This window comes from Henckelia pumila, chromosome 3 (assembly GCF_033568475.1).
Source record: "Henckelia pumila isolate YLH828 chromosome 3, ASM3356847v2, whole genome shotgun sequence".
Lineage (NCBI taxonomy): Eukaryota > Viridiplantae > Streptophyta > Magnoliopsida > Lamiales > Gesneriaceae > Henckelia > Henckelia pumila.
Genome location: NC_133122.1, coordinates 53,337,441 through 53,361,784, shown reverse-complemented (window position 1 = coordinate 53,361,784; position 24,344 = coordinate 53,337,441). Strand labels below are relative to the sequence as shown.

The following is a 24,344-nucleotide window of genomic DNA, read 5'->3' as shown; positions in this document are numbered from 1 at the left end:
CGGTGAATCATCATTCTGTTAATCACTTGTTCTAATCTCTCTTTTTTTCACTAGACTATTTTTGAGTATGGAGTATGGTTTATGGTCTATACCTCAATTCATTATCGAGCTAGGAAATAAAATTTGGGAATTACAAAAAAATGTGATGCTCTATATTACTATCGAATAGTATACAATATGAGTATAAATAAATTAATTTTCGTCGTCATCTTCAGAAATCCTTTAACAATTTGCGGACCTGTTCGAGCGTAACAAAAAGAACCACAGTGAAGGGTCCCTGCCTCGAAATCGTAGGAATGAAACCTTTGTACAATGCCATGGCTCCTTCTGCTCTCACTGTTTTCATTGCACAGTCAATGGCACCACTGTAAGGCGCCGCCGCCGCCCCTGCCTCCACCTTCATGTTCATCACGCGGGTCTTGATCACATCCACCGGGTTTGACACCACCGACGCCACAAATCCGGCGGCGAAGCTGGCGGTAACATGGGTGCCGAGCCCGTCCTTCATCAGATTCTTTTCCAGTATCATTTCTTTGATTTGATCGTATGATGCGAGCTGCGATGCTGTCACGAGCATGGCTCGGTTAACTGTAAGGGAAGAGCCACGCCACAGGCTAGTGACTCCTTCGTTCTTGGTCATTTGAGATATGGCGTCCACCACGCTCTTGTAGTTCCGCCGCTGCGAGAGGGGGAGCCGGCCGTCGGCCTGCATCCGTACCATCGCTACGTCGGCGGGGTTTCCGACGGCGGCTCCGATTCCACCGGCGATAAGCCCAGCGGTGATCTTCCTCATCAGAGGCATATTATTTGTATTTGGGTCGGTCCATTTTTTCTTGATGATCTCGTAGAGACCCATTCTGGTTGTGGAGTATAGCGTCTGGCGGAGGACGGTGGCGGAAACGCCGGAGAACAATGCGGCAGGGCCGTCTTGTTGAAAGATCTTGAGGCCAACCGATACCAGACCGACGCGAGGTGGAGGAGGGAGATGGATATGGTGGTGGTGGGCTCCGGCGGCGGGGTATTGAAAGGCAAGAGCAGGGCGGAGTAGCACCGTGTTGGCAGGTGGTGCGGCCTCGCCTTGAAGTTGCATGCGCACTTTGATCAAATCGAGTGGGTGAGTGCTGCAACCTGCAACAATGGAAGCGATGCCACCTTCAACAAATCCCTTCAAACCCATGATCGATCCGATCCCCCTTAATGGAAACCCAAAAGATCAAATAAATCAACGGCTGAAAGAAGAATAAGAAGAAGGAAGTTTTGTGAAATGTTGAAGAGACCAATGATGGGATTTTATATGGAAAGATTTGTTGAAATTGGGAAGTGAATAATATGTGGACTATTTCAACTTAAAAATATACGGTTACGGGGGGAATTAGTTTAAGGGGCCCACTTCTCTAAATAATTCCCATTTGTTGACTTTAGGAAAGAGCGGGCGGGCCTCATTCTGTTTCCTTTGACTTTGAAGTTATCAAAATTTGAATTTCTGGACACCTAAGCTATATACAACTATTAACCGTGTTCCTATTAATATTGTTGGCTATATTTTTCACTATTAATTTCCCACTATTTATTAATTAATTTTAGTAAGCATATATACATGACAGGATAGTAGTATATATATATATATATATATATATATATATAAAACACAAATTGTGATTCGGTATTTTAAAGACTTTGAATCCCTCACAATTAACTAATTGACAAAAAAGTGGTATAAATTGGTGGTTTCGTTTTGGGTGAAATAATAATCTACAAGGTTGGAAAGTTACTCACCTACACTATATATATATATATATATTATATATATATATATATATATATGAGTTTCTTTTAAGTGACCACCTACCATGCCCACCAATAATGTGACACTATTCTATTGGACCTACAATTTATCACATCTTTATCACATCCAATAGAATAGTGTCACATCATTGGTGAGCATGGTAGGTAGGTACTTGAAAGAAACTCTATATATATATATATATATATATATATATATATATATATGCTTTAGTCTTATTAAGCTGCTTTAGTCTTATTAAGCACGTACACCTTTCATCATTATACTTTTTTTCTATACCCATTGATATATTTATTGATTAATTACTCCAGCGTCCGTATATAATATATATCTTAGAATATATCGATTGTAAAATAAGCACGAATCTATCCCTAATGATATGAATATGAATTAATCATTTTCTTATATATGGTTTGAAAATGAATGTTGGAAAGTCAAAAGTGTTGCGCGCTTGACCTCACCAAAGGGGCAATTAATGGGAAATAATAAATAAGGCACGATGTTGATGTTTTTTTTTTTTAATGAGATGATGATGAATTTTTGATAGTGTAAAATAACATTCTACGCCATATATAATATATATTATCCCCTACAAACAGGGAATAAAAGAGGAAAAATATAATATCATATATTCTTCGAATAATTTTATATATTTAGGTAGTATCCAAATACGAAAAATGTAATTATAAATCTATAATCTATAAAAAGTTTAAATTACAAAATAATAAAATTAAACACTAAAAATCACGTGAGACGATTTTACAAGTCAATTTTGTGAAACATATATTTATTTTTTTTACTATAAATATGACAAAGTTAACTCGTCTCACGGATACCGTATCTCACAAGAGACTTGCACAAAATTAGAAGCCTCTTGAGGTATATCTGGGGACAAACTATCCATATGCATGAACTTTGACTTGGAAATAATTCCAACTAGTGTGGAATGTTAAAATGGCGACCTTTTCTTTTCGCTTAGGGGTTTTTCATAAATTATTAATGTCTAAATCACTATCATTTTTCCGATATTAATTATATTTAATATAATACAGTCCAATAAAAAGGATACTATTTATATGGGTGGTTGAGTGAGAGAAATCAATTTATCAGGTTAACTATTAATCATTTAATCTATTACAATTAAATTTATCTTCTCAAATATTGTATCAGTTAAACCGATAATTCTCGGATTTAATTAATTTTATGTCATGCATAATAAATATTCGTGATCAAAGTACAAGCGTACGTTATGGTTACAAAAAGGATATATAATTTGTGTGCAATAAATAAATTATTTTAAACTTAAAATGTCATGATGTTATGTATATCAATAATTTGATAAAAATGATACTTTAGAAATTTTATAAAAAGAATTCACCAAAGACCAAATGGTACTGATTAATTACTCTATAGTCTATACCTCTCTTGGCCTGTCATGTTAATTAGGCCATTCACTATATACTTAATTCATCTTGTTCAAGTGAATCCCTCGCATTGTCAAATGAATCTGAAAAATTATATGATGAATTGAGATAAACATCGATCATCTTATATACCCCACAATGGAGTATACATGTCCCTTTTAAATTAATTAGTTGGGGTGTGTGAGCGTAATTGTCTTTTGTGTATGGAAATTTTTTACATAAATCGTACTTGTTTTTTGTTAGAAAATATGGCAAGACGATGGAGAGTATTTTAGCTTGAATTATTATATTATATCCAATAAATGATATGTAGTATTTTTTTTTTTTTGAGAGTAAAAGATATGTAGTATTACTGTCGTATACATATATTTAAAATGAAAGATCAAATTACAACAAACAACCAATGGCCAAATTAACCGATATTCTCAGGTTCGATTTCCGCTGATTGCGGGTAGATTTTCTAATTTATTTAGGTAGATTTAGCTAATTTCTTAGCTCGAGACAAGCACATCTCGAGTCTATACTCAAGTCTCATCGGTTGTGCGAGCAAATTTCACTTTTTAGTGTTGCAATATGATGTGATTTCGATATTCGATGTAATTTGTACTAAAAAAAAAGAGTAAATAATACATAAATTACGACGTGTCTCCTTATTAGAAAGTTTGTCCAGTTCCAAAAAAAAACATTACTATTTAAAATTAACATCACGAAGGTTGCATTTTGATTGCAGTAAGTGAATTTTTGAAATTTTCAAATCAATTTATTTTGACTGTTTGAATTCATTTATGTTAAGTAATTTCAAAGTTGTTTGCACAAGGGCACGCATGTTTCACTAATTAAGCATCAGAGATCCACGGTAGACCCAGTTTAAAATAAAATAAATAAATAAAAATTGACCATATATGAGCCATTCATATGTTGTTAAAGACATATCCCCACCATTAGGGTTGAATTAACCATATGATTAAGGGTTTCAAATCTACAGAAACAAATTAATCTGATCATTAATTTCAAATTTCAACTAGTAATTACTTTTTGAGTTATTAATGTGTACTGTGATGGATTTCAAATCAAACCTTTAATTATTTCCATTATTCTCTCAAATCCAAACAAAACCTTATCCAAAGAGTAAATTAAAGCACTTAAACAAATGAACGATTAATTTAGAACGAAAATACATCATAATTCATATGTATCAACTATCATCATTAATACTAATAAGTGTAAGTCTAACGAGTTTAATTCTAGAGACAAATTAATAAACATGGTATCTTGGCTGGTTTTTCGTTTTTCTTCCTTTTTTTTTCCCCATAATTTCAAATTGTACGTAGTTTAGTTTCTTATTCATTTTTACAATTAAGGTACAAATGATCAATTTAAATTGGAACAAGACTTTTCATTATATTTACAATCATGATATTATACTCCTATTTAAATATAAATCAGATTAATGATTAAAAAAATTATATAAGTACAAAACTGACAACACATGCAACGGTGCATGGATTAATATCATTACTATTTCACGAGTATGAATGAACAAGATTATAAACACTTGAAATGCAAACGATAAAGCTTTTATTTAGATTAAGAAGTAGGAAAAAAACGTATTAGTTGTTCCAGACAGATGGCATATTCATAGTACTATATGGTTGTCGGTTGCGCTTGGATGAAAGTATTTCAAATCCATAGATTTCGATTATAATTTTAATGTTAACAATAAAACATAGATCAGAAATCTTAAATTCATAACTTAATTATTTACAAACTAGTTAAATAGATTAAAATAGATTTTAAATCATTACTTTCTTGGATGAACTTAAAATACATCTTAACTATCATGAATTACCATATAAACAAAAAATAAGTGGATTTGATGTTTATGGTGTTACTTCTCTAAGCAACAAAAGTGTATTTGAAATACTTAATTCTATCTAAGTGGAGGTGGTGGCCGTTGCAGATACGGGTGCTGCGGAGTATATGGGGGTGCAAATGCTGCCGTACGGCTGAAGAAGCTAATGCATACATGCAAAATGCCGAACCGGAAACTATGAACTAAATTTAAGTTGTAGTTGAGTTGTGTCTATAATAATAAATAAAATTGAGTGCCACCGCCATGTACATGTAGAAATGTATTAGTATTTTCAAATAAATAATACATGGCTATGAGTTATAATGATGCTGAGGTTGTATAATAATAAAACTAAATGCTTGTGCTGATATTATTCAAGTTGTGATCCACTTTGGCTATATATATAAAAAAAAAATGGTGTTTTAAATTTAATGGACGCATGGTACTTTTACAACCGCTAATTCGTTCGGACACCCAATAAAATTTGCATATTTGATGAGAAATAATAATAATAATACCATCATAACCTTAATTTTGTGTGTATATATATCATTTCAGGATAATCATGAAAACATTTTATCCATAATTATTGAAGTATTTTGGCATTCAAACAGATGATAACCTATGAACAAAAGGCAAAGATACGGAAATATTGATATCTCGAAACTAAATGATTTTTTTTTTCTTTTAAAATATCATTGAAAATATATATTTGTGCTAAGGTTGCTGATAATATAGGCACGTGAATGCGTAAAGTATAATATGTCGACACAAACTTACTACCCAGAAGAGTTTCTCCATGACTAACAGTAACACCACATCAAAACGGGTGGAAATGGCAACCATCTTTCTGAAGCCAATATTAAATCAAACTGATAAAAGAACAGAGTTTACTTCACAACAAAAGAATACACAAAAAAACACGAGTCACAATTTCAATAACAAGATCCCAAAGGATAGGATAAAAATTACCATGCGATAAAAGAATACAAGGAACAATTTACATGAACTAGTTTCCAGTTCAATGATTTAATAATCATGATTTAACGTCCCTTAGTACTCCCCCCTTTTCAAGTTCACCAACCAAGTCCCTGAGTGCAGGAACCTTCATGGCCAACGTCCTGTACAATCTTGAATACCGAGCTCGAGTTCCATCCGCTGTTCTAGCAAGAGCAAGCAAACTTAGGGCCTCCGGAAGTTGTGAAAATACTTCTTTCATCTCTTCAAGGTTCATACTTTCCAAAACAGATGGCCTTGGAACGACTCTAACTATTTCCCCACCTTTAGGTTCTTGAACCTGTGCATCAGCCTTGATGACCAGTTCAGAATTTGAGTTGGCTCCACACTTGATGATAAAAGGGGTTGTTGAGCCTGTGTTGAATTGCAAAACGTTCCACTGCCCAACATCGGTTTCAGCACCATATGCAGCATCTCCACCAAGTTTAGAAGCATTTTCTCTATCCTGGGGTTTGTCTTCCTCTTCAGAAGTTGACTGCATAAAACAAGAATATGAGATATGCCTTTCGAGGACAGACTGAAACAAGAGAACTAGCCAAATCCGTTAGGCATGTTGGCTACAAGAATACCATATATGTCAATCAGGACAGTTAAACATGAATTTTAGCAAATCTGTTAGGCGTATATGCTATTACCTTTCTTATGAAAATAGGTGTGTGAAATAAAAGCGCATAAAGATGAGCCATCATGATATCTCATGATACATAGGTCCTCATCCACAGCAATTACCTAGATTCATGTTCTTGGCTTCCTCAGCATTATATGATTGGTTTTTAAATAAAGTAATGTGTCGAGAACATTTCAGCGAACCGAAGATTATTGCACTTATCCGCCTCTAAGTTGGGAAGATCATATGCATTTATCTCCTCGTCTATAGGAGTACCAAGTAGATTAACACTATAACGTAAGCTAACATAAATGTAAAAAAAATGGCAAACTGGAAGCTAAAAACAAAACCCAATTTAATCTGTCAACCTAAAAAATTTGGTAAACCAATTCCATGTTGCATGATATTAACAGTATACCAGCACAGCTTGTCGAGCTTCTGTAATATGATTCTGAGCACATGGATGGTCAATGTCAAGTAACGAAGGCATCTGTTCCGTTAGTTCATCTAGAGAAGCAAGCAATGATTTCTTTTTAGTCTTACTGAGAGCATCGACGGATGTTTGCCTCATTATTTCCTGTTAAAAAGAAAAACACCTGTCACAGATTCTTTTTACTGATACATAATATTCCCTTTTTTTTTATCAATGATCCATAATATTCTAATAGCACAATTTAGGGGAGAAAAGAAAAGAAAAGAAAGAACGAGACAAAAGAAAGAACAAAGAAACACGGTAAACCTTGACTTGCTTCAACATGCCATCAAGGGAAATTAGCGATGCCAGTCTTGCATCCTCAGCAGCAGTTGAAGGGTTTCGAATGGGTGTAGCACCATCTTCCAAAGTCAACAATGCCGCATCGATTTTCATTTGTTGCAAAATCTGATTATTCATGCAAAATGACACGATTAATTGATTCGGGAACATCCCAACTGCATCAAGACAAATAAATATGGTCCTTCTTGGGGGAAAAAAGTATGAAAAGTTCTAATATCTAATCGAAAATAAGAGATCAAATCGGAAGCACCTTTTTAACCTGAAGAATAAGCAGTCAGCATATTGTCAAAAAAAAAATTTATACATTGATAACATCTCAAAATTCTCAACTTGCAATTATGCCATAATATTTTAGCCAAAGAACTTCACTCAGTCAGCATGAAGCCTCAACAGTAAAAAACTGGAAACTTCAATAAGTGTCAGTTACCCTAATGTCACATTTGAATGAAAGAAATTTGTGGATTTACTTTCAAACCCTTGACATAAATCCAGTCTAATCGCATGTGTGATTTCAAACCCTTCTACTTCAATTTTAATTATTTTTTAACCAAAACAAGATATTACAAACACTCATTATAGGAATCAATTCAAATCCTTTCTCTAAATTCAATTCTCAAAACAAAATATTTTAATCCAAAAACGCAACCGTAGATAATAATGTTTCTTAACCCATGGAAACCAAGTAGCGGTTCCTGGGGAAATCAGTATCTTCTTGACATTTTCTTTCTTAAGAAACCATAGTTCGAAAAGCAGTCACAGTTTCAAATGAGTTGTTTTTAAGATCCATGGTTCAAAAATGAAAAATTGGATGCACTGTGTAACATTCACATCGCTATGAAAAAATATCAAAACTGCTGTATTTTTACTTCTAGTAACTAGTAATTTTAGACGTTACCAAGTAAGAAAAAGAACAAAAAACAGGTCAAATTAGTTACTGCTGGAACAGGCATGTATGATAGATGAATTCTTAGCTATGATGAACAACAAGCATGAAATCTCAACAGAATTTACGTAAAGAGAGAAAATGAGGGCCCGCCAGTAACAGGAAAAGTGAAAAAAAAACACTGATATGGTGCTGACCTTCCTTCTCTTGTGATCCACAGATTCCAGAGCTGAGCGTAGCTTGGCTACCTGTGCAGGATCATCTGCAACTTCGGCTGCCAAAGTACCAGCAATATCCTGATAGATATGTGGAATATCAACTATTTATGAAAAAAATTATCAATACAATGCATGCAGGTTGAGTGACCTAACAATATTATTGATCTAAACCTCAGGGGGGCAAATTCAAATTCAACACTGAACAAAATAGGGAGTAGAGAGCATCAGAAGGCCACCATGCAGATGTCAGCGTACAACTATGAAAAGAATTATTGCATGACAATAGGAAAAGCACAGTAAGACGGAACGGTCATCATACCTTCATGTGCTGCATTTGAGAAGTATAAATGCGTCTAGCATACTCAGATAAAAGTTGCCCGAGAGCATCTGTACTTGGAGGTTGGGCAGCACCAAGTCCTGCCATCCAACCATCCATTATTGCCGTAGAAAGAAGTTCCAGCTGACCAGTTGCTCCCGCTACCGTATCATCAGTTACAGAAAGAAAATCAAAGTTTTCTGCTAGCCAATTTCGGATTTGGCGCTGGAGCTCACCCGCTGGGGTGTGAACAAAAAGAGCTGCGAGAGCCTTGTTTCCAACCGCAAAGGCTTTGGCATCTTCAGTTATTTCCCTAAGTTTTCCCCCTGTTACATGTTGTCTCCATGTTTCCTGTATAGAGAATCTAAAGTGTCACACAAACTCAACGAAATTAAAAGGCTGCGAACAAAAAATGATCATAGACGACTAAAACAGTATATGAAAATAAAAAGGGCCCCTTCGTGGATATACCGTGATGCCAGGTAACTGAAAAGCATAGTATTATCTTTCTATTGAGGGTGGGTGGGAAGAGGATCTCAAGAGGAAAAGTAAAAAAAAAAAGGCAATGCAATGTATTGTTTTTTCTTAAAAAGCAAAAGAAATAAATTGAAGTGAGTTTATTTATCATTATTATACATGGTACAGAAACAAAGCAATTTATATTTACGGCATAAACTACCTGGAGCACAGGTTGTATTATAGATCATATTTTTGAGGGGGAAGAATCTCACTTTCAATGTCTCACCAAGGAAAAAATATGAAAAGAAAAACAGAACCCAGAAAGATAATGGAAATCATACTGATAATATACAACAATAAAAGATATAACCCAAGCCACCTGATCGATGCCACGCATCTTCAGGACAACTGAAGACAACTTTGACTTTTTCTCTTGTTTTATATTCACTTTGAACGCTTGAATCTGTTCCTGAATCAATGCATTTCTTATGCTTGAATCATATCTCACAGGAGATCTTCCAGGACTGTTACTGCGGCTCGTGCTTCTGCTGCGTCCACCACTAGGTTTCTCCAGAAAGCGTTCAACGGGTAAAACCTGATTTATAACAAAAGAAATAATTTCGGTAGGTCACATTATTTTATGCTAACATAGATTCAGAAAACTGCCGAACGGAATGGAAAACAACTTCCAGTACCTTAATAGATTGCAACTCCGGGGACCGAGCAAGTAGCGATCGAATGTACAAAATCCTAACACGTGAAACAAGCATTGTATCCATCACCCTCTTTGGCTCCATTTTACGAATAAAAGCAAACACAGCATCCCTAATTTCAGCAAGTATTTCATGTTCTCTAGAAGCACCTGCTTTAATAACTGCAGCTAGAACCTGTCAAGTTACAAACAAGCATCAGAAAATGAGCAATTTGTGAAATAACAATAGTAAACCATTTGGCAGATTGTTAATACTCGATTCCTTTATTCCAAAGTGCACAAAATTTCAGAAGACCTTACATGGTAAAACATGATTTAGTTAGACATAAAAAAAAAACACATGAGAATGGTGCCAGTACACCAAACAAGCGTAACACAAAAATATATCGAACAAATTGTAGCATCTAACGCATCCTAGCATGCACAACTTTTCTTACAATGAGAATATGAGAGTCAAAAAAGAAACTAAAGTGTTTCCATGAGGAACTGAAAGGGTTTTGTTACTGGAGGAATTGAAAGGGAATAAAATGAGTTCTGTAATTCGGTGAACTTAAGGTGCATGGAAAACACTATCACAAATAAATCCTTCCAGGTTTAAAAATTGTAGAAGAAAACGTCCCTAAAGAAAGTGAAATAGCAGCAGGAAATTCACAAATTCAAATTGTTACTGTGAGAAAATAACATTTGAATATATGGGGGAAACCCATCCATACCAGCATCAAAAGCTTGTTTGCTCCATCTGAGATTGCAGCAAGACTGTCATACTGTTCTGGATCAAAATCATTCAGGGCAGAAGTAAGATATTCACCAGCTGGAGTAGTTTTAACCTTATCAATATCAGATTTAACCAATGCAATGGTGCCGTCAGTCTTATCAGGGGTCAACTGCAAAGAACCATCACCACCAGGTCGTCCTTTGCCATTAGTATTATTGTTCCTGTAAAAAAAAATTAAATGAAGAGAGAAATTTCTATCAATAGAAAAAAAGAAAAAGAAAATCTAGAACCATGTGGAAAACTCAAACTTTCAGTATTCAAAAACCAGAAGAGAAACGCACCTTCCTATTACTTGAGGCTGGTTGATTGATCCCCTCAGAGAAGGACTTGACAACTGAGAGAAAAGATTTTGTGACTAATACATGGAGGTAAAAACAACACGTTACTCTGTGCATAAGCGACAATAAAGAAACATAACACACCAAACTGAACCACTGGAACATGCAACAAAATTTTAGATAGTGATAAAAGAACCTGAGGTGATCCAGCTAAAGATGCTTTTTCTGTCAACCTGTCAAATAATTTCTCATTTTCTTCATGCAATCTCTGGAAAATAAAAGGACAAAAGAAAGTTCATCCTCCCAGCAAATAAAATCAATCTACTGTTAGAAAAGAAAAATAATGATGTCTCCATGCCTTCATATTTAACAGAGGCCGCTGACCATTACCATGAAGACAAAAAGTTCGGTCCTCATCTCTTTGCAGTGAAGCTCGATAAATGAAATGCTAAAAGAAAAATGCCCCAACATAATCCTATATGAGAACAATAAAGTACCTCAATAAGCGCATCTCGTTTCTTGAGTTCCTCCTCGAGCCTTTTGGTAACTGCGGAAGAATCCATGCTATCCCCTGTGGCTTTGTTGCTGGTTTCGTCTTCAGTCTGTGATTTAGAGCCATTTGCTGATTTGGTCTCACGAGAAAGAAGGGCTTCACTTAATTGTGATTCAGCGTTCCTCAGTTTGGCCTGCAGATGAAAGTATTAAAAGTGAAAAGCGACGACATTCAGAGTCTCGCTATCTAATAAAATGTTATCTGAGAACTGCTAGCAGATTTTGGAGTAATCAAATAACATTGGAAATAGAAAGCCAAACTTATAAACTTCTACCACAAACTACATCCAACAAATTAGCCACATAATCAACCATAAGGCTGTCATTTCTGAAAAAGCAATTTACATGTTCCGCTTCAGAAAGCCTAACATCATGTTCTTTAAATATAACATGCTAAAATTGATTTAGGTTTCAAAAGAACTAATCATGTGTCGCATAAATGAGAATATATCTAGATTTTTATCATTTCCAACTATACTATGTCTTTGGTACTATAGATTGAGGCTGGATTGTTAAAATAATCCTGCCCCATCCAGCGTTTGGTGCAGTTATTCTTACTTTGCATCAAAACCATTGGCACAGCATAAATCACCATTTTCTTGATTATTCATCACAAGAGAGGGAAGGGACTAGCATCTTCCATCCACAGAATCGTCCTCATCACTACACCAATCTAAATTACTGAAGTTATTTCAAAATAAAAAATTGAAAAGAAAAAGAAAAGACGAGGTGTCATGCTCAATAGAGACGACCAAGGCCAAGGTCGGTGATAACAGTCAACAGAGAATTGCTGTCCATGGAAGTGACGTTAGATGAAGGAGAAAATCTGGAAAGTAACAAGAAATGGAATGAAACAAGGAAAAATCGGTGTCCATGGTAAGTTTTTAGAAACTGTTCAACTCCAAATATCAATTTCTAATTCAAATTCTCACTCTGTTTTTTTTTGCTTGACAATTTATCCGAGAAGGTGGATGCCTTGTCTAAAATCCACAGCATCGGTGATTGACATGTATATTGACCACAACACCTACCAATTTTAAAATGAATATGCAAAAAACTAAAACGAAAATAAAAACAGTATGATTGTCTTTGCTTGCTAAAAAAAGGTATAATTCATATCACTCATGTTATTCAACATTCAGTAATTGATCACTCAATTATTTTACCACCCAGCCAAGCACCAAGTCCGTGTAAAAATGGGATGATGAGGATAATGATGATATTGAAAACGAAAATTATGATTATTAATAAACGTAAAATTGTCAACTAACTAAATTTACGTCCTTCTTTTATTAATCCAATCAACCAAGCATTTCAATAGTTATCCCGCAATATTACAAATCTATCAAAATCAAATTACTATCTCTTCACAATCAATAGGTGTTTAGAATCAATACCAATTGACCAATATCGTAAGAGATGAGATGAGGCAGCTAAGGAGCTTGGTATATTTACGTGTCAAAATATTTGAACTACGTGATAAAGAAGTCCAACATTGTTATATGCAGCTTAAATCACTTTTTTTTTTTATAAGAAACAATATTGTATTAATTATGATAAAGTTATGTAGTACAAAATGCGGACAATTAATCCGCCCTCGACAACAAGGTTGTCATGATCCTACACCTATCAACAAAAGGCAAAAGCCCAATCTCTTAATAAATCGGAGATTGATATATTCTCAAAGATTACATGATACCCAGTCCAAGAAGTCAATATTTCAGCCGCCAAAGGCACTCCGACCCCAAGTTTTCCCCATATCAAAAACAGAAAACACGTGAATTTATATCAGCAATAATAATAGCTAATAAATAACTATAACTCCTGGCGAGATGAAAACGAACACATAATTTTTATTTGCTGAAGGATATATTGCTTCTCTGCAACATTCCACAAGAAATTTGAAGATAACTGCTGCAGGGGCCGGCATTCAAACTGAACTCTTTTCAACCATATATGTGTATTCATCATTTAGAATCCAGTAATGAGTAACATAAAATTAAAGCATGAAAAAGACGGTATTTAATAGATGTTCAGGCAAAGAACGCTTCCAGATATGCAAATGAAAATGATAATTGATTAACCCAATTCTATTTTCATGAATAGAAAACTTTTCAGTATTTCCCTGTTTCCAAAAGAAGGATGCAGCCACTTGAAGTAAATATGATGCAAACATTCTACAGTAACCTATAGAGGAGTTACGTGGGCAGTTCATATCCAAATTTACACTAAAGAATGGCAAAGGAATAATATCGGAATTTTGGATCAACCTGTAACATCTGAATTGTTGAATCCCTGTCTTGGATCTGCATCTTTTGTTCTTGTTCCACTTGTAATAACTGAGAAAGCTGGTTCCTGATTTGTGCATTCTGATCCTTCTCTATTTTATATTTGTCTGCAAGCATCATATTTTCTGACTGCGCAACATGACAAAAAAAGGTTTAGCTGTAACAAGAGAAAGAAACTTAAGTGAAAGTCGAATCACTATAATGCTGTCACGTTTCAAGAAGAATTATTCAACTGTCATCTGATTCATTAACAATGCAGTGTTTGTGAAATATTGAAGAGAAAAAGCTAACAAGTTCTCTGAAAAGAAATTGGACATGTCAAAAGGGATATGAGAGTCAGCTTTGAGTTTTTATTACCATTATTCAAATTTAAAAGGAAGAGGCAAACTGTTATTCACATTATAATAAAATTTTACTCCAAGTAAGATCTAGGTTACATAAAAAAATTTATGACGAAATCATTCAGTTGATCTAGTACATAAACCTAGACCTTTGCATTTACAACAATAGCCAACTGAATGCAAAGTAAAGATATAAAATAAAAAGGTTCCAGTAGTTAAATAAAGCAACACATTGTGAAAGAACAAGTACTTAAAGAGAGTACAGGAAAACTATGCCAAAGAATGATCTCACAAACCTTTAAATCTGACTGCAACGTCAAAGGAACATTCCAAGCTTTCTGAACTTCATTATATAGCAAAACATTCTGGTCATTCGAAGGCTTCAGAGCTTGTTTTAGTTCCAGAACTTCCAACTTCAAGTTGCTAATTTCATTTTCCTTTTCACCTAATTCTTTTCGTGCATCATTTGCCTACAAGAACATCACAGTTGAAAATCAGTGCAAAAGAAAATGCCATCAGATTCATCGAGAAGATTTTTCACTAGCACGCTGATCATGAAATTAGCACCATGCCTTTGATAAATGGCCATGACAATTATAGTCATCTAGATAAATGTTATGAACTTTTTGGCACTGCATGTGGCATTATCAGAATAGAAAAATAAAGGCGACATTGTGACAGCCTTTTTTATATCCCTCTTAATCGAGTATATTTAATTGCTATGAGAAAAATATAGTGAAGCCACTTAGAAAGAGCAAACTTACCATATCTCTCCACTTCTTGATTGTATCTCGATTACCAAGGCTCAACATGGCATTTCGAGATCTTGCAGAAAAATTCAGGGATGATAATGTCTCAGAAATATTTGATGCATTTGGACTAACATTGACTATCATCACTGTTTTGGAACTTCCACCTGCATGATGAATGAAAAGACGGACTATTATCTGAATAGGAATGAGAACCATTAAAAAAAAGAAAGAAATTTTAAATAAGAAAATTGTATATGCTTAAAAAGTATAAATGAAAAGACTGGACAGCAGTTCAGGTGAATAAATAACAGGTTTAGCATTTTGAACATATATTTTTTTATGCATTGCGTTGTCTACGCTGCAAAGAGTAGCATTTCGTATGTGAATAAAGTAATGGAGACAATGAAGAATCACTTGTGAGAAGTTAACTCAACAGAAGTGGAGCAAACAACAAAATGCAGCCGCAGATAAGAAGGGTAAACATTTGCCCACGTCTGAGCAATGAATTTTTGTATCAAATAAGACACCTAAAATTAATATCTTCACAAACATATATAAAAAAACAATTGACAACATAAAAAGTATTGAAAAGAGACTGATACCTAAAGAATCTGCGAGAACTTTTGTAAGCACCGAATTTTCGTAAGGAACTTCGTCTTTCTTAGAGGTCAAGGATGCCAAAACATCACCCAACCTGCATGTACAACATTGAAAACAATCAATAAGAACTAGTAAACAAACAGCAAGAAAACGAACAAGTGGACAAACTAAATAAGTAGATATCTCACGGGTCAAAACTTTGCACGACAAGATCTTGTACTTTCCTTATGATTAATAACAGAACAAAGGGTATACTTGTGTGCTAAAAACAAAATATAATAAGAAGATATACCTACACTACGATTACCAATTGCAACTGTGATTTACATTGGCTAGAAATATCTTAAAATACCATAGCGATGAAGGAAACAACGATGCCTATTCTGTCACAGATTTTATCCCGTTATGGCTAACTTCATTGCAAGACTTCCATCTCAAAGATAAAAAATTATTTCTCCACGTGAAACTCTCACTTACGCTGAGAGTGATTTCCAGACATGCAGCAACTCTGTGGCCCGTTCCCCAGTCTCTTCTTCAGCGCTTGTCTTCTCACTTCCAGCCAAATCAACGAGAGAAAGTTTGCTATATAAGTTCTCACCCGTTATCAAGTTCTTATAATATATGTGTGTCATGACAATCCTACAAAACATCAAGCCAAAGAGAAAGTTTACTATATAAGTTCTCACCCGTTATCATGTCCTTCGCGAAGTAAAATGCAATAGAACAGGTATACAAAATTTTAATACATTCTCATGGCAGAAAATTTGATGAATTCAAAAAATTGGTTGGTTGATTTTTCTTTCACTACAGAAATTTCTAATCATGGATAGAAATTGATTAACAAAAAGGGGGGGGGAAAGGCTCCAAGAACTAACACTATTTATGCAAGTGGAGATCAACATACTTCGGTTTCGGCAGAAACATGTGACCATGCAAACTACGAGTAGGGGTCCTAAAAACTTAAGCTTCTATTACATCAATTTGCTATCTACGTATAGTAACAAATAGAAGGTCAAATTCCTACTGGAACACAAACAGAATCAGCAGTTCTTACGCATTTAGCTGTTTCAAGATGAGGTTCATATAAATTGGTTTTATTGATTGAAACTCTGACAGAAATCAAGAATACATTCATTTCTTGATAACTTTAAATAATGAAGTTTTTAAAGAAAAAAAGAATTTTCCATCGAGTCTGATCTATGACAGGGCGTTCACATTGTAAACTCTAAAATAAAAAATTCTGCCACAGAGAAATAAATGAGATAGATAATCGAAGTATATATGTAAAGCTCATTGACCTTCCACAATACTATGGATGGTGTAAGAAATATAATTGTGGTTCATCAAACAAAGAATAGCAGCGATAAACGACAAACACGAAAAAACAAGAAGCCTATTAATACTGCATGATCGTTACTATAAATCATACAGATGGGAGACTTTAAACTTCAAAACATCGGTTCCTCGATTGCGGAATGCTGCTTTCAAAACTTTCGAGAACTCTATTGGATTCTCAATTTTCTCCTGCACAAGTTCTACAAAATAGTCCGGTGATCCAATACGGACCTTTGAAACAGAATTTCCAGATTCCAACAGCAAGTCTCTCATCTACAAAAAGCATATGCAAGGTCCAACATCAGGTATTATAAAGATGTCAAGCATTATACATAAAAAATTATGCCGAGAAAAGTAAAGAAAATATTATATGAAACAAAATGGTGGTGCCAAAGGAAAGGAACCTGATCATTATATAGCTCAAAAACTGAAACAGAGAAACTATATCGAGATGTAGAAGTTGAATCCGAGTTTGATAAATCAAAAAGCTCCTCAAAAGAACGAGCATATAAACCACGATCATGGCTGGATCCCTCCTGCAGGAAAACAAGTGTTAATAGAAAAATAGAGATATCGTCAAATTGAACAGCCGGAGGTGATAATATATAGCATTCCAAGTTATTCAATATTGTATTGAATGAGAATCGTCAGCCTTATTTCGATATAAAACTTTAACAAAAGCATTACATATTTTCACATAAGCATAACAGCGTCGAAGAAACATACGAGGGAATGACCTACAAATATGTGGTGTTCTAATAGGCGCCGTTGGTCGCCCATCGCCCCGATTTTTAAAAAGGCGATGCCTTTGGGCTTTGTTACATCAATCGACCGCCTAAGCGGCCTGGTTGCCGCATAGGCGGTACTTGTCAATTTGTATCAGATGAAGGAGAAAAATGCAATGGATTTTTTAGTTTGAAAATGATACAGAGGAATTATTGGATAGATATGGAGATAAACAAAAAGAATTACATATTTAGGCTAAAAAAACTGTCTAGGAGGCCGCCTTAGTGCCTAGAAGCTAGACGTTGGGTGGCCGCCCACCTACCACGTTTTAGAACATTGCAAATATGCAAAGATAATAGAGCAAAAGCACATAGCAAAAATGATACAAAGAGAGACAAGGCAAGAGGAGATACCATAGTATACGTCTTTCCTGAGTATGTTGGACCATATGCGAAGATAGATACATTATATCCGTCAAATGCTGACTGAACGAAGGGCTGGATATCAGTGAAAAGATCAGCTGCAAATGGATGGACTCAGTTAATGCATGTGATAACCAGCTGAGAAAATGAAAGTTAATTGACAGTATAAGTTCCACCTTGTCCAACATGAGGTCCATAAACCCAATCAAACTCAAAATCCTTCTTTGGATTCGAGAGACTATCATCACCGGTATTTACACGGAGAGTAAAATTATCAGGAAATTCAACAATTGATGGACCTTCATCTTCAAAACTTGGCCTAACGCGGCAAAACACCCTTACCTTTCCTGCAATATATAAATTCAGGTTCATGTAGGAGTGAAGTGTTGTCAGTAGAATGTGTCTTTATGATTTTCAAACATCAGAACATAACAGGCTGAGACACATAAGACAGCTTTCAGAAACTATTACCTTTGGCAGTCAATAACTCATTAAATAACTTCTTCTTCTCAGATAGCAGTGGCGAAATTCTAACTTCTGTTTCAAGGGCAGCCTGATCTGAAAGTAAATGAGAATGGATTCCAGCAAACAAAAAAACGTCAAGAATACAAACAAACACCCAAGAAAAACAAAAGATTTGAATATTTATCATAAAACTTAAAACTCAAACTCAACATATGCTTAACATGTGTCTGCAAAACTTTAAACAATATAAGTGGAGACATATTTGTCCATTGTGTTTGAATCACATTCTACACATAATTTTTGCATTGCTTATGCATCTTTTTATTATGTTGAAATCTATGTTTCACTCATTTTTAAGAGAAACGAAATTTATTACCAAGTTTACGGGTTTTCTCAGCAAGTACGCCTAAGTAACGCGTAACTCGATCAAGTTTTGCACTGGAATAGTCTTGAAGATCTGCAACTTCCTGCCTCAAATGCATGTAATCTTCCCTAATAAGCTGTTCAAAACGAATTAGACATTGTCATTTTTTCTGAAGTAATATTTTTTTGGTCATTGGACTAATAGATTCTTTGCACTAAAGCCGAAAACAAAATCATCAATTTCTGACTACCTTAAGTTATCTCCAACCCATAATTCTACTTTTCCATGGTTTTTGCAGTAAAATCTCACAATTTTTGCACGAGTCATAAAACTCATCTACTTCAAACTTTAATCGAAAAAGAATATTCTCAAAATGGTCTTCATCACTTTATTCACAATATTTGTTTTGTTGCACCGAATTTCAAGTTATAAATTTATTAATATATTTACATATTATTTACATTTGATTGATGTAAATAATTAATTCGGTTTATTTAAGAAGTTGAATCAATTTAATTAAATAACTAAGTCACATACTTTATAACTATTGTGTATTATAATAAAATAAATAATGCAAATAAACACATTATGAATTATATGTTTAAATTTGAAAAGGGATTTTTTATCTTTTAATGCGTTCATAATTTTAATTGCATTATTTAATTTATTAAAAATAAAACCTTATTTACGCCAAAGCTAGCACCATGGATGGCGTTCGATGGGAGTTGGTCTTAGAAGGCTTATCAAACAAGCACCATTGTGGTAATCTAAATTAGCAATGAAATAAAGCGGTTGTTGCTGATAAACACCTGGGGGAGAAGTAGGATGTTTTTTAACAGTAATCAAAGCCATTTCGCAATCGTAGATTAATATCATTCCATAGTTTATTGACACATAATGTGTATTTACTTATCTAAATTGTCAATTGTGAATCAGAAACATCCAGCAAAGGGCAATTACTGTATTCCATAAAATTATTAGAACAGAAGTCCATATCCAACAATTGGTTAGATCCAAAAATCGTTGATTCTTCCATAAAACTCCGTTCCAGCAGTGTTTTTAAACCACATATTGGAACACTCTCCATATTCTCTGGCACTTGGAAGATACATGTTTACATGTAGAAGAATCGGTTGCTGCACCAGTTCTAGCAGGAAAAAATTAATTATATACAAGTAAACTGAATTATCTGCAACTCTTCAAGGTTTCCAGAATTAACTGATGACAAAATACAGACGACTACTTCCATCCACAACTGTATTTAATTTGATTCTGATATTATATTATAGTTTTCAGAAAACCAGATACCACACCAAGAATTGAACACTATATTTGATTGATTATCAACCCAGCGGCCACAAGCAAGAAACAGTACAGAAGCCACCTTCTAGAATCTACAGCATGAACTTGTGAACAATCCATGTGACCACCACAAATATCAAAATAGCGTTAGAAACTTCAAACCTCAAGATTCGATTTTTACACACAGTCAATACAATCCTAACAATCTTTCAATATACACATCTCTGAACTTCAAAATTAGCTCGAAGTTTTCAATTTACTGACACTCCACTCGACAAAACAACACTGCCAACAAGCGCGAAGGACAATTATGCAAAAGCTAAAACACTGTAGACGCATTCCCAAAGTAAAATGCATCAAGAAATCGATGATAAATACCAATTGCCCCTTTAAACGACGTTGGTAGAAGAAAACATAGATTAAAGCATAAACCTTGACTTTATCTTTGAGTCGCTGGATTTTGGAAAGCTCGGAATGAGGTGATACGGAAACGGAGTAACGGCGGAGTGAAGGTGCGACGGATGCCTTGATATACTCGTCACGCTCCACTGACTTCCTGGGCTGGAATCCCGCCACTTCCCAGTTCCAGCGATTATTGCTCCCACTCTGCTCCGCCATTTCGTAAAGCAATCCTCGATCGATCCGAAATTGAAAGCAATTGAAGTGGACAGATGAAATCACATAGATTTAAATCGAAGTTTGCAGATTGGGAGAGGAACTTTACAAAGATGAGCATGTAAGAAGTATCTGTCCTCTCCTTCCTCCTACTGAATTGTGGCTTTCATTTTTTCAGCTTTATTACACTGATAAATCTGTTTCAAAAATTTTTAGTGGTGGTACAAGAGAGACGTCGTCGTTTTGTCTCGTTTTAAATTTGTGTCCCCGATAGCTTTTTCACCTTTTATGTTGTTGTTGTTATTATTAATATTTTACATTTAAGTTTGATATATAACAAAAAATTTATTCATATTGCCTTTTTCAATTATATAAATTATGTTTTTTTTTTGTTTTTAGATATATAAGATTATAATATACTTAACCATATTTTTCCTTCTCTTTTGTTAATGTACTCTGTTAATTATTTTATATATTGAAAAACTAGCAACTATTTTCTGAATTAATTAAATAAAAATAAAATAAAAAGGTTTTAGGTAATTTGTTTTTCGAATGACTTGTGTAATTTATGTGAAAAAATAGAGATATATAATCGAAACAGAAGATTACATAACAAATAAATAAAAAATTGTCTTATTAAAACTAAAGAGAATTTCACGTATATGTACTATTGTAAATAAAGTATCAATATTATGGACCAATAACTTTGTTTCTCTTCCCATTTATTAATTAATTACTTGAATTTTTTGCTTATTTCACGTCAATAAATTTTTTAAACTTTGACATTTTGTCAAAAACATTGATGTGACGTGTCGTACATATTGTATGTGTTAATGGTTTTTAAGGCTGTGTTTGGTGTATGGGATTATCCTGTGATTGATGGTCTATCCCTTGTTTCTCTCGTCGTTAAGGCTTTTCTCCATTTCCCGAAGCCCCGAGATATTTCACTGTGCAATAGGGAAAACAAATCCACTTCACACGCTGGGTTTAAGAATCCAAATGTGTACAGTAAATTGGATTGAGAGGACAACATTACCATATTGCCCCTTCATATTCCGATTTTAATGCCAAAAATTATGCTTCATTATCACTATTCTCAAATCTAGATCTGAGTTCTCTCACGCGATGTACAAGAACAATGGTGTCTGTGAATGCTGATTTTCGTTGAGCTAAGCGGGTGTAAAGGCTGATTATGTAATAAGCAAAAATAGGTACAAACGATCTGGGCGCCATTTAAAAAAAATTTTGTGTTGTTTCTTTCAATGGGTGTCTTGATTTTCATCTTGCTGTGTAAAAGCTTCGTAACCAGAAGCAACCATATAATTTTTTCATTTACACATTATTGTTCGGGAACACTATTTTATTTATGCAATAACTAATTGGCTGTTCATTTATCATTGTTCATTGCTCATTTAATGATTTTTTATTTTTATTTCTATTACCCTTCCTTTATCCTAGAAAATAAGAGAAATACAAAGTAATTCTACACTGATGTATGAACATATATATTGATTTCTGTTTGTTTTCATCCTTCTCGATGTAAAAAAATGTCAGTTTGATATTACATATCAAACTCGAAAATGAAGAAACTCAAACACGAAGCACACTTATGGTGTACCCCAATTTTGATATAGAGTCACCCATCTTTTTTTAAGTGGTATTGTATATGTTGACAATCTAATGTTTTCTCTATTTTGTTAAGTACTTCTACCAATGGACACGCGACGTAGAAACATTATCCTTATCATATTGGTGCATCGTATGTTGTTGGGGAATCTGTTGATGGTATGTGTTTTAGCACGACACTACAAGAATGTAGTTGCGAAACGAAGACGTGTCACACATAGAAGAGAAGTGTCTTACAATATGACACAAAGAATAAATCAACAAATTAATCATTTACATAGGATCACTGATGTTGGCGATGCTCAGTGTGTTTTGAATTTACGAATGAATCGGAATGCCTTTGCACGATTGTGTTACTTACTAACTAATGTTGGAGGGCTGGTCGAATCTAGATATGTGAAGGTAGAGGAGAAGGTTGCTATGTTCTTATCCATTCTAGCACATCATAAAAAAAACAGGGTTACCGGACATGATTACATGCGTAGTGGTCATACAGTTAGCAATCATTTTCACGAAGTGTTGGCCTCCATATTGAAACTACACCCTATACTTCTTGTCAAGCCTATTCCTATTACCGAAAACTCTTCAAATGATACTTGAAAATGGTTCAAGGTAATTATGATATATTTCATATTTTTTTGTAAAATAGGTTTATAATCTCATTTAATTCCAAACATCATCATCATGATATTAAATTTTGGTATTTACACCATCTGACAATTAATTTCAGGGTTGTCTCGGAGCATTGGATGGTACATATGTAAGTGTGCATGTTCCAAAAAATGAGCAGCCCAAATTTAGAACAAGAAAGGGTACTATTGCCATAAACGTACTGGGTGTTTGTGTGATCATAATATGAACTTCATTTACGCGCTTTGTGGTTGGGAGGGATCAGCAGCAGATGCAAGGGTGCTCCATGATGATGTGACACGATCTGAAGGTCTCAAAGTTCCGAGAGGTAATATTAACAAGTGTGTACAGTTAATGCCTCTATAAATATGTGTTAATTGGCGGTGAGATTCATAGTACTTTACGGTGCTTGAATCTCATAATTCTCATAAATTTAGATCTATAATTTCCAATGATTGTTTTGTGACAGGGTGCTATTATTTATGTGACAATGGATATGCTAACGTGGAAGGGTTCTTGACACCATATAGGAGAGTACGCTATCACATACATGCTTGGGCCAATTCATCTATTGGGCCTCAAAATTACAAGGAGTGTTTCAATGCCAAACACTGTCGTGCACGTAATGTCATAGAACGGGCATTCGGGCTGCTTAAAAAGAGATGGGCTGTGCTTCGATCACCTACATTTTATCCTTTGAAAATTCAGAATAGGATGATAATGGCTTGTATTTTATTGCATAACTTTATCCGAACTCAAATGCCCAATGATCCTGTTGAAGAAGTGGAAGATACAACATGTAGTCCTACACATGGCCCAAGTGATGATTTTATAGATAATTTGACATCTTCTCAAGCTTGGGACACTTGGAGAGACAATTTAGCAAATTCGATGTATCAAAGGGAGGCATGAAACAGTGTTTTTCATCTTGCTGAAATTTTCTATGTTCTTATAGTGATAGATTAGTTGATGTTGTTATTAGTGTTTGATCAATGTTTCGCTTGTTTGACTGATTATGTTTGGATTCTCATCATGTGTAATATAATCAAAGCTTTATTTGATTCAATGTTTGGTCATTTTTACTCATACCGTATGCTATCCAAGTCAGTATGCGTGTTCCCACGTCCTTAGCTAAAATATATTTATGTTTAAATTAATGAATTCCGATTATATGCAGGTCATCACACATTGGTTAAATACACAACT

General features: G+C 34.5%; 2 protein-coding genes across 3 annotated transcripts; both read right to left on the bottom strand.

The window, feature by feature from the left end:
• Positions 1-78: 78 nt before the first annotated feature.
• On the bottom strand, positions 79-1,295 carry LOC140886556 (mitochondrial uncoupling protein 5-like). The gene has a single exon (XM_073293193.1). The coding sequence runs from the start codon at positions 1,175-1,177 to the stop codon at positions 212-214; it is 966 nt and encodes a 321-aa protein (XP_073149294.1). The 5' UTR covers positions 1,178-1,295; the 3' UTR covers positions 79-211.
• A 4,661-nt stretch (positions 1,296-5,956) lies between these two features.
• Positions 5,957-21,090, bottom strand: LOC140893630 (kinesin-like protein KIN-14B). Of its 2 annotated transcripts, none has more exons than XM_073302711.1 (23): positions 20,700-21,090; positions 18,978-19,101; positions 18,608-18,694; positions 18,313-18,483; positions 18,128-18,234; positions 17,393-17,524; positions 17,083-17,261; positions 16,131-16,292; positions 15,656-15,747; positions 15,066-15,217; positions 14,598-14,771; positions 13,943-14,089; positions 11,618-11,806; positions 11,317-11,388; positions 11,124-11,197; positions 10,781-11,003; positions 10,051-10,242; positions 9,735-9,950; positions 8,900-9,247; positions 8,560-8,658; positions 7,444-7,584; positions 7,123-7,281; positions 5,957-6,572 (listed from the first exon to the last, which is right to left on the bottom strand). In XM_073302711.1, the coding sequence occupies exons 1-23, from the start codon at positions 20,883-20,885 to the stop codon at positions 6,117-6,119; spliced, it is 3,882 nt and encodes a 1,293-aa protein (XP_073158812.1). In that variant the 5' UTR covers positions 20,886-21,090; the 3' UTR covers positions 5,957-6,116. The 2 variants fall into 2 exon arrangements, with proteins under 2 accessions (XP_073158812.1, XP_073158813.1); XM_073302712.1 differs by having other exon boundaries at positions 11,124-11,176.
• Positions 21,091-24,344: the final 3,254 nt, after the last annotated feature.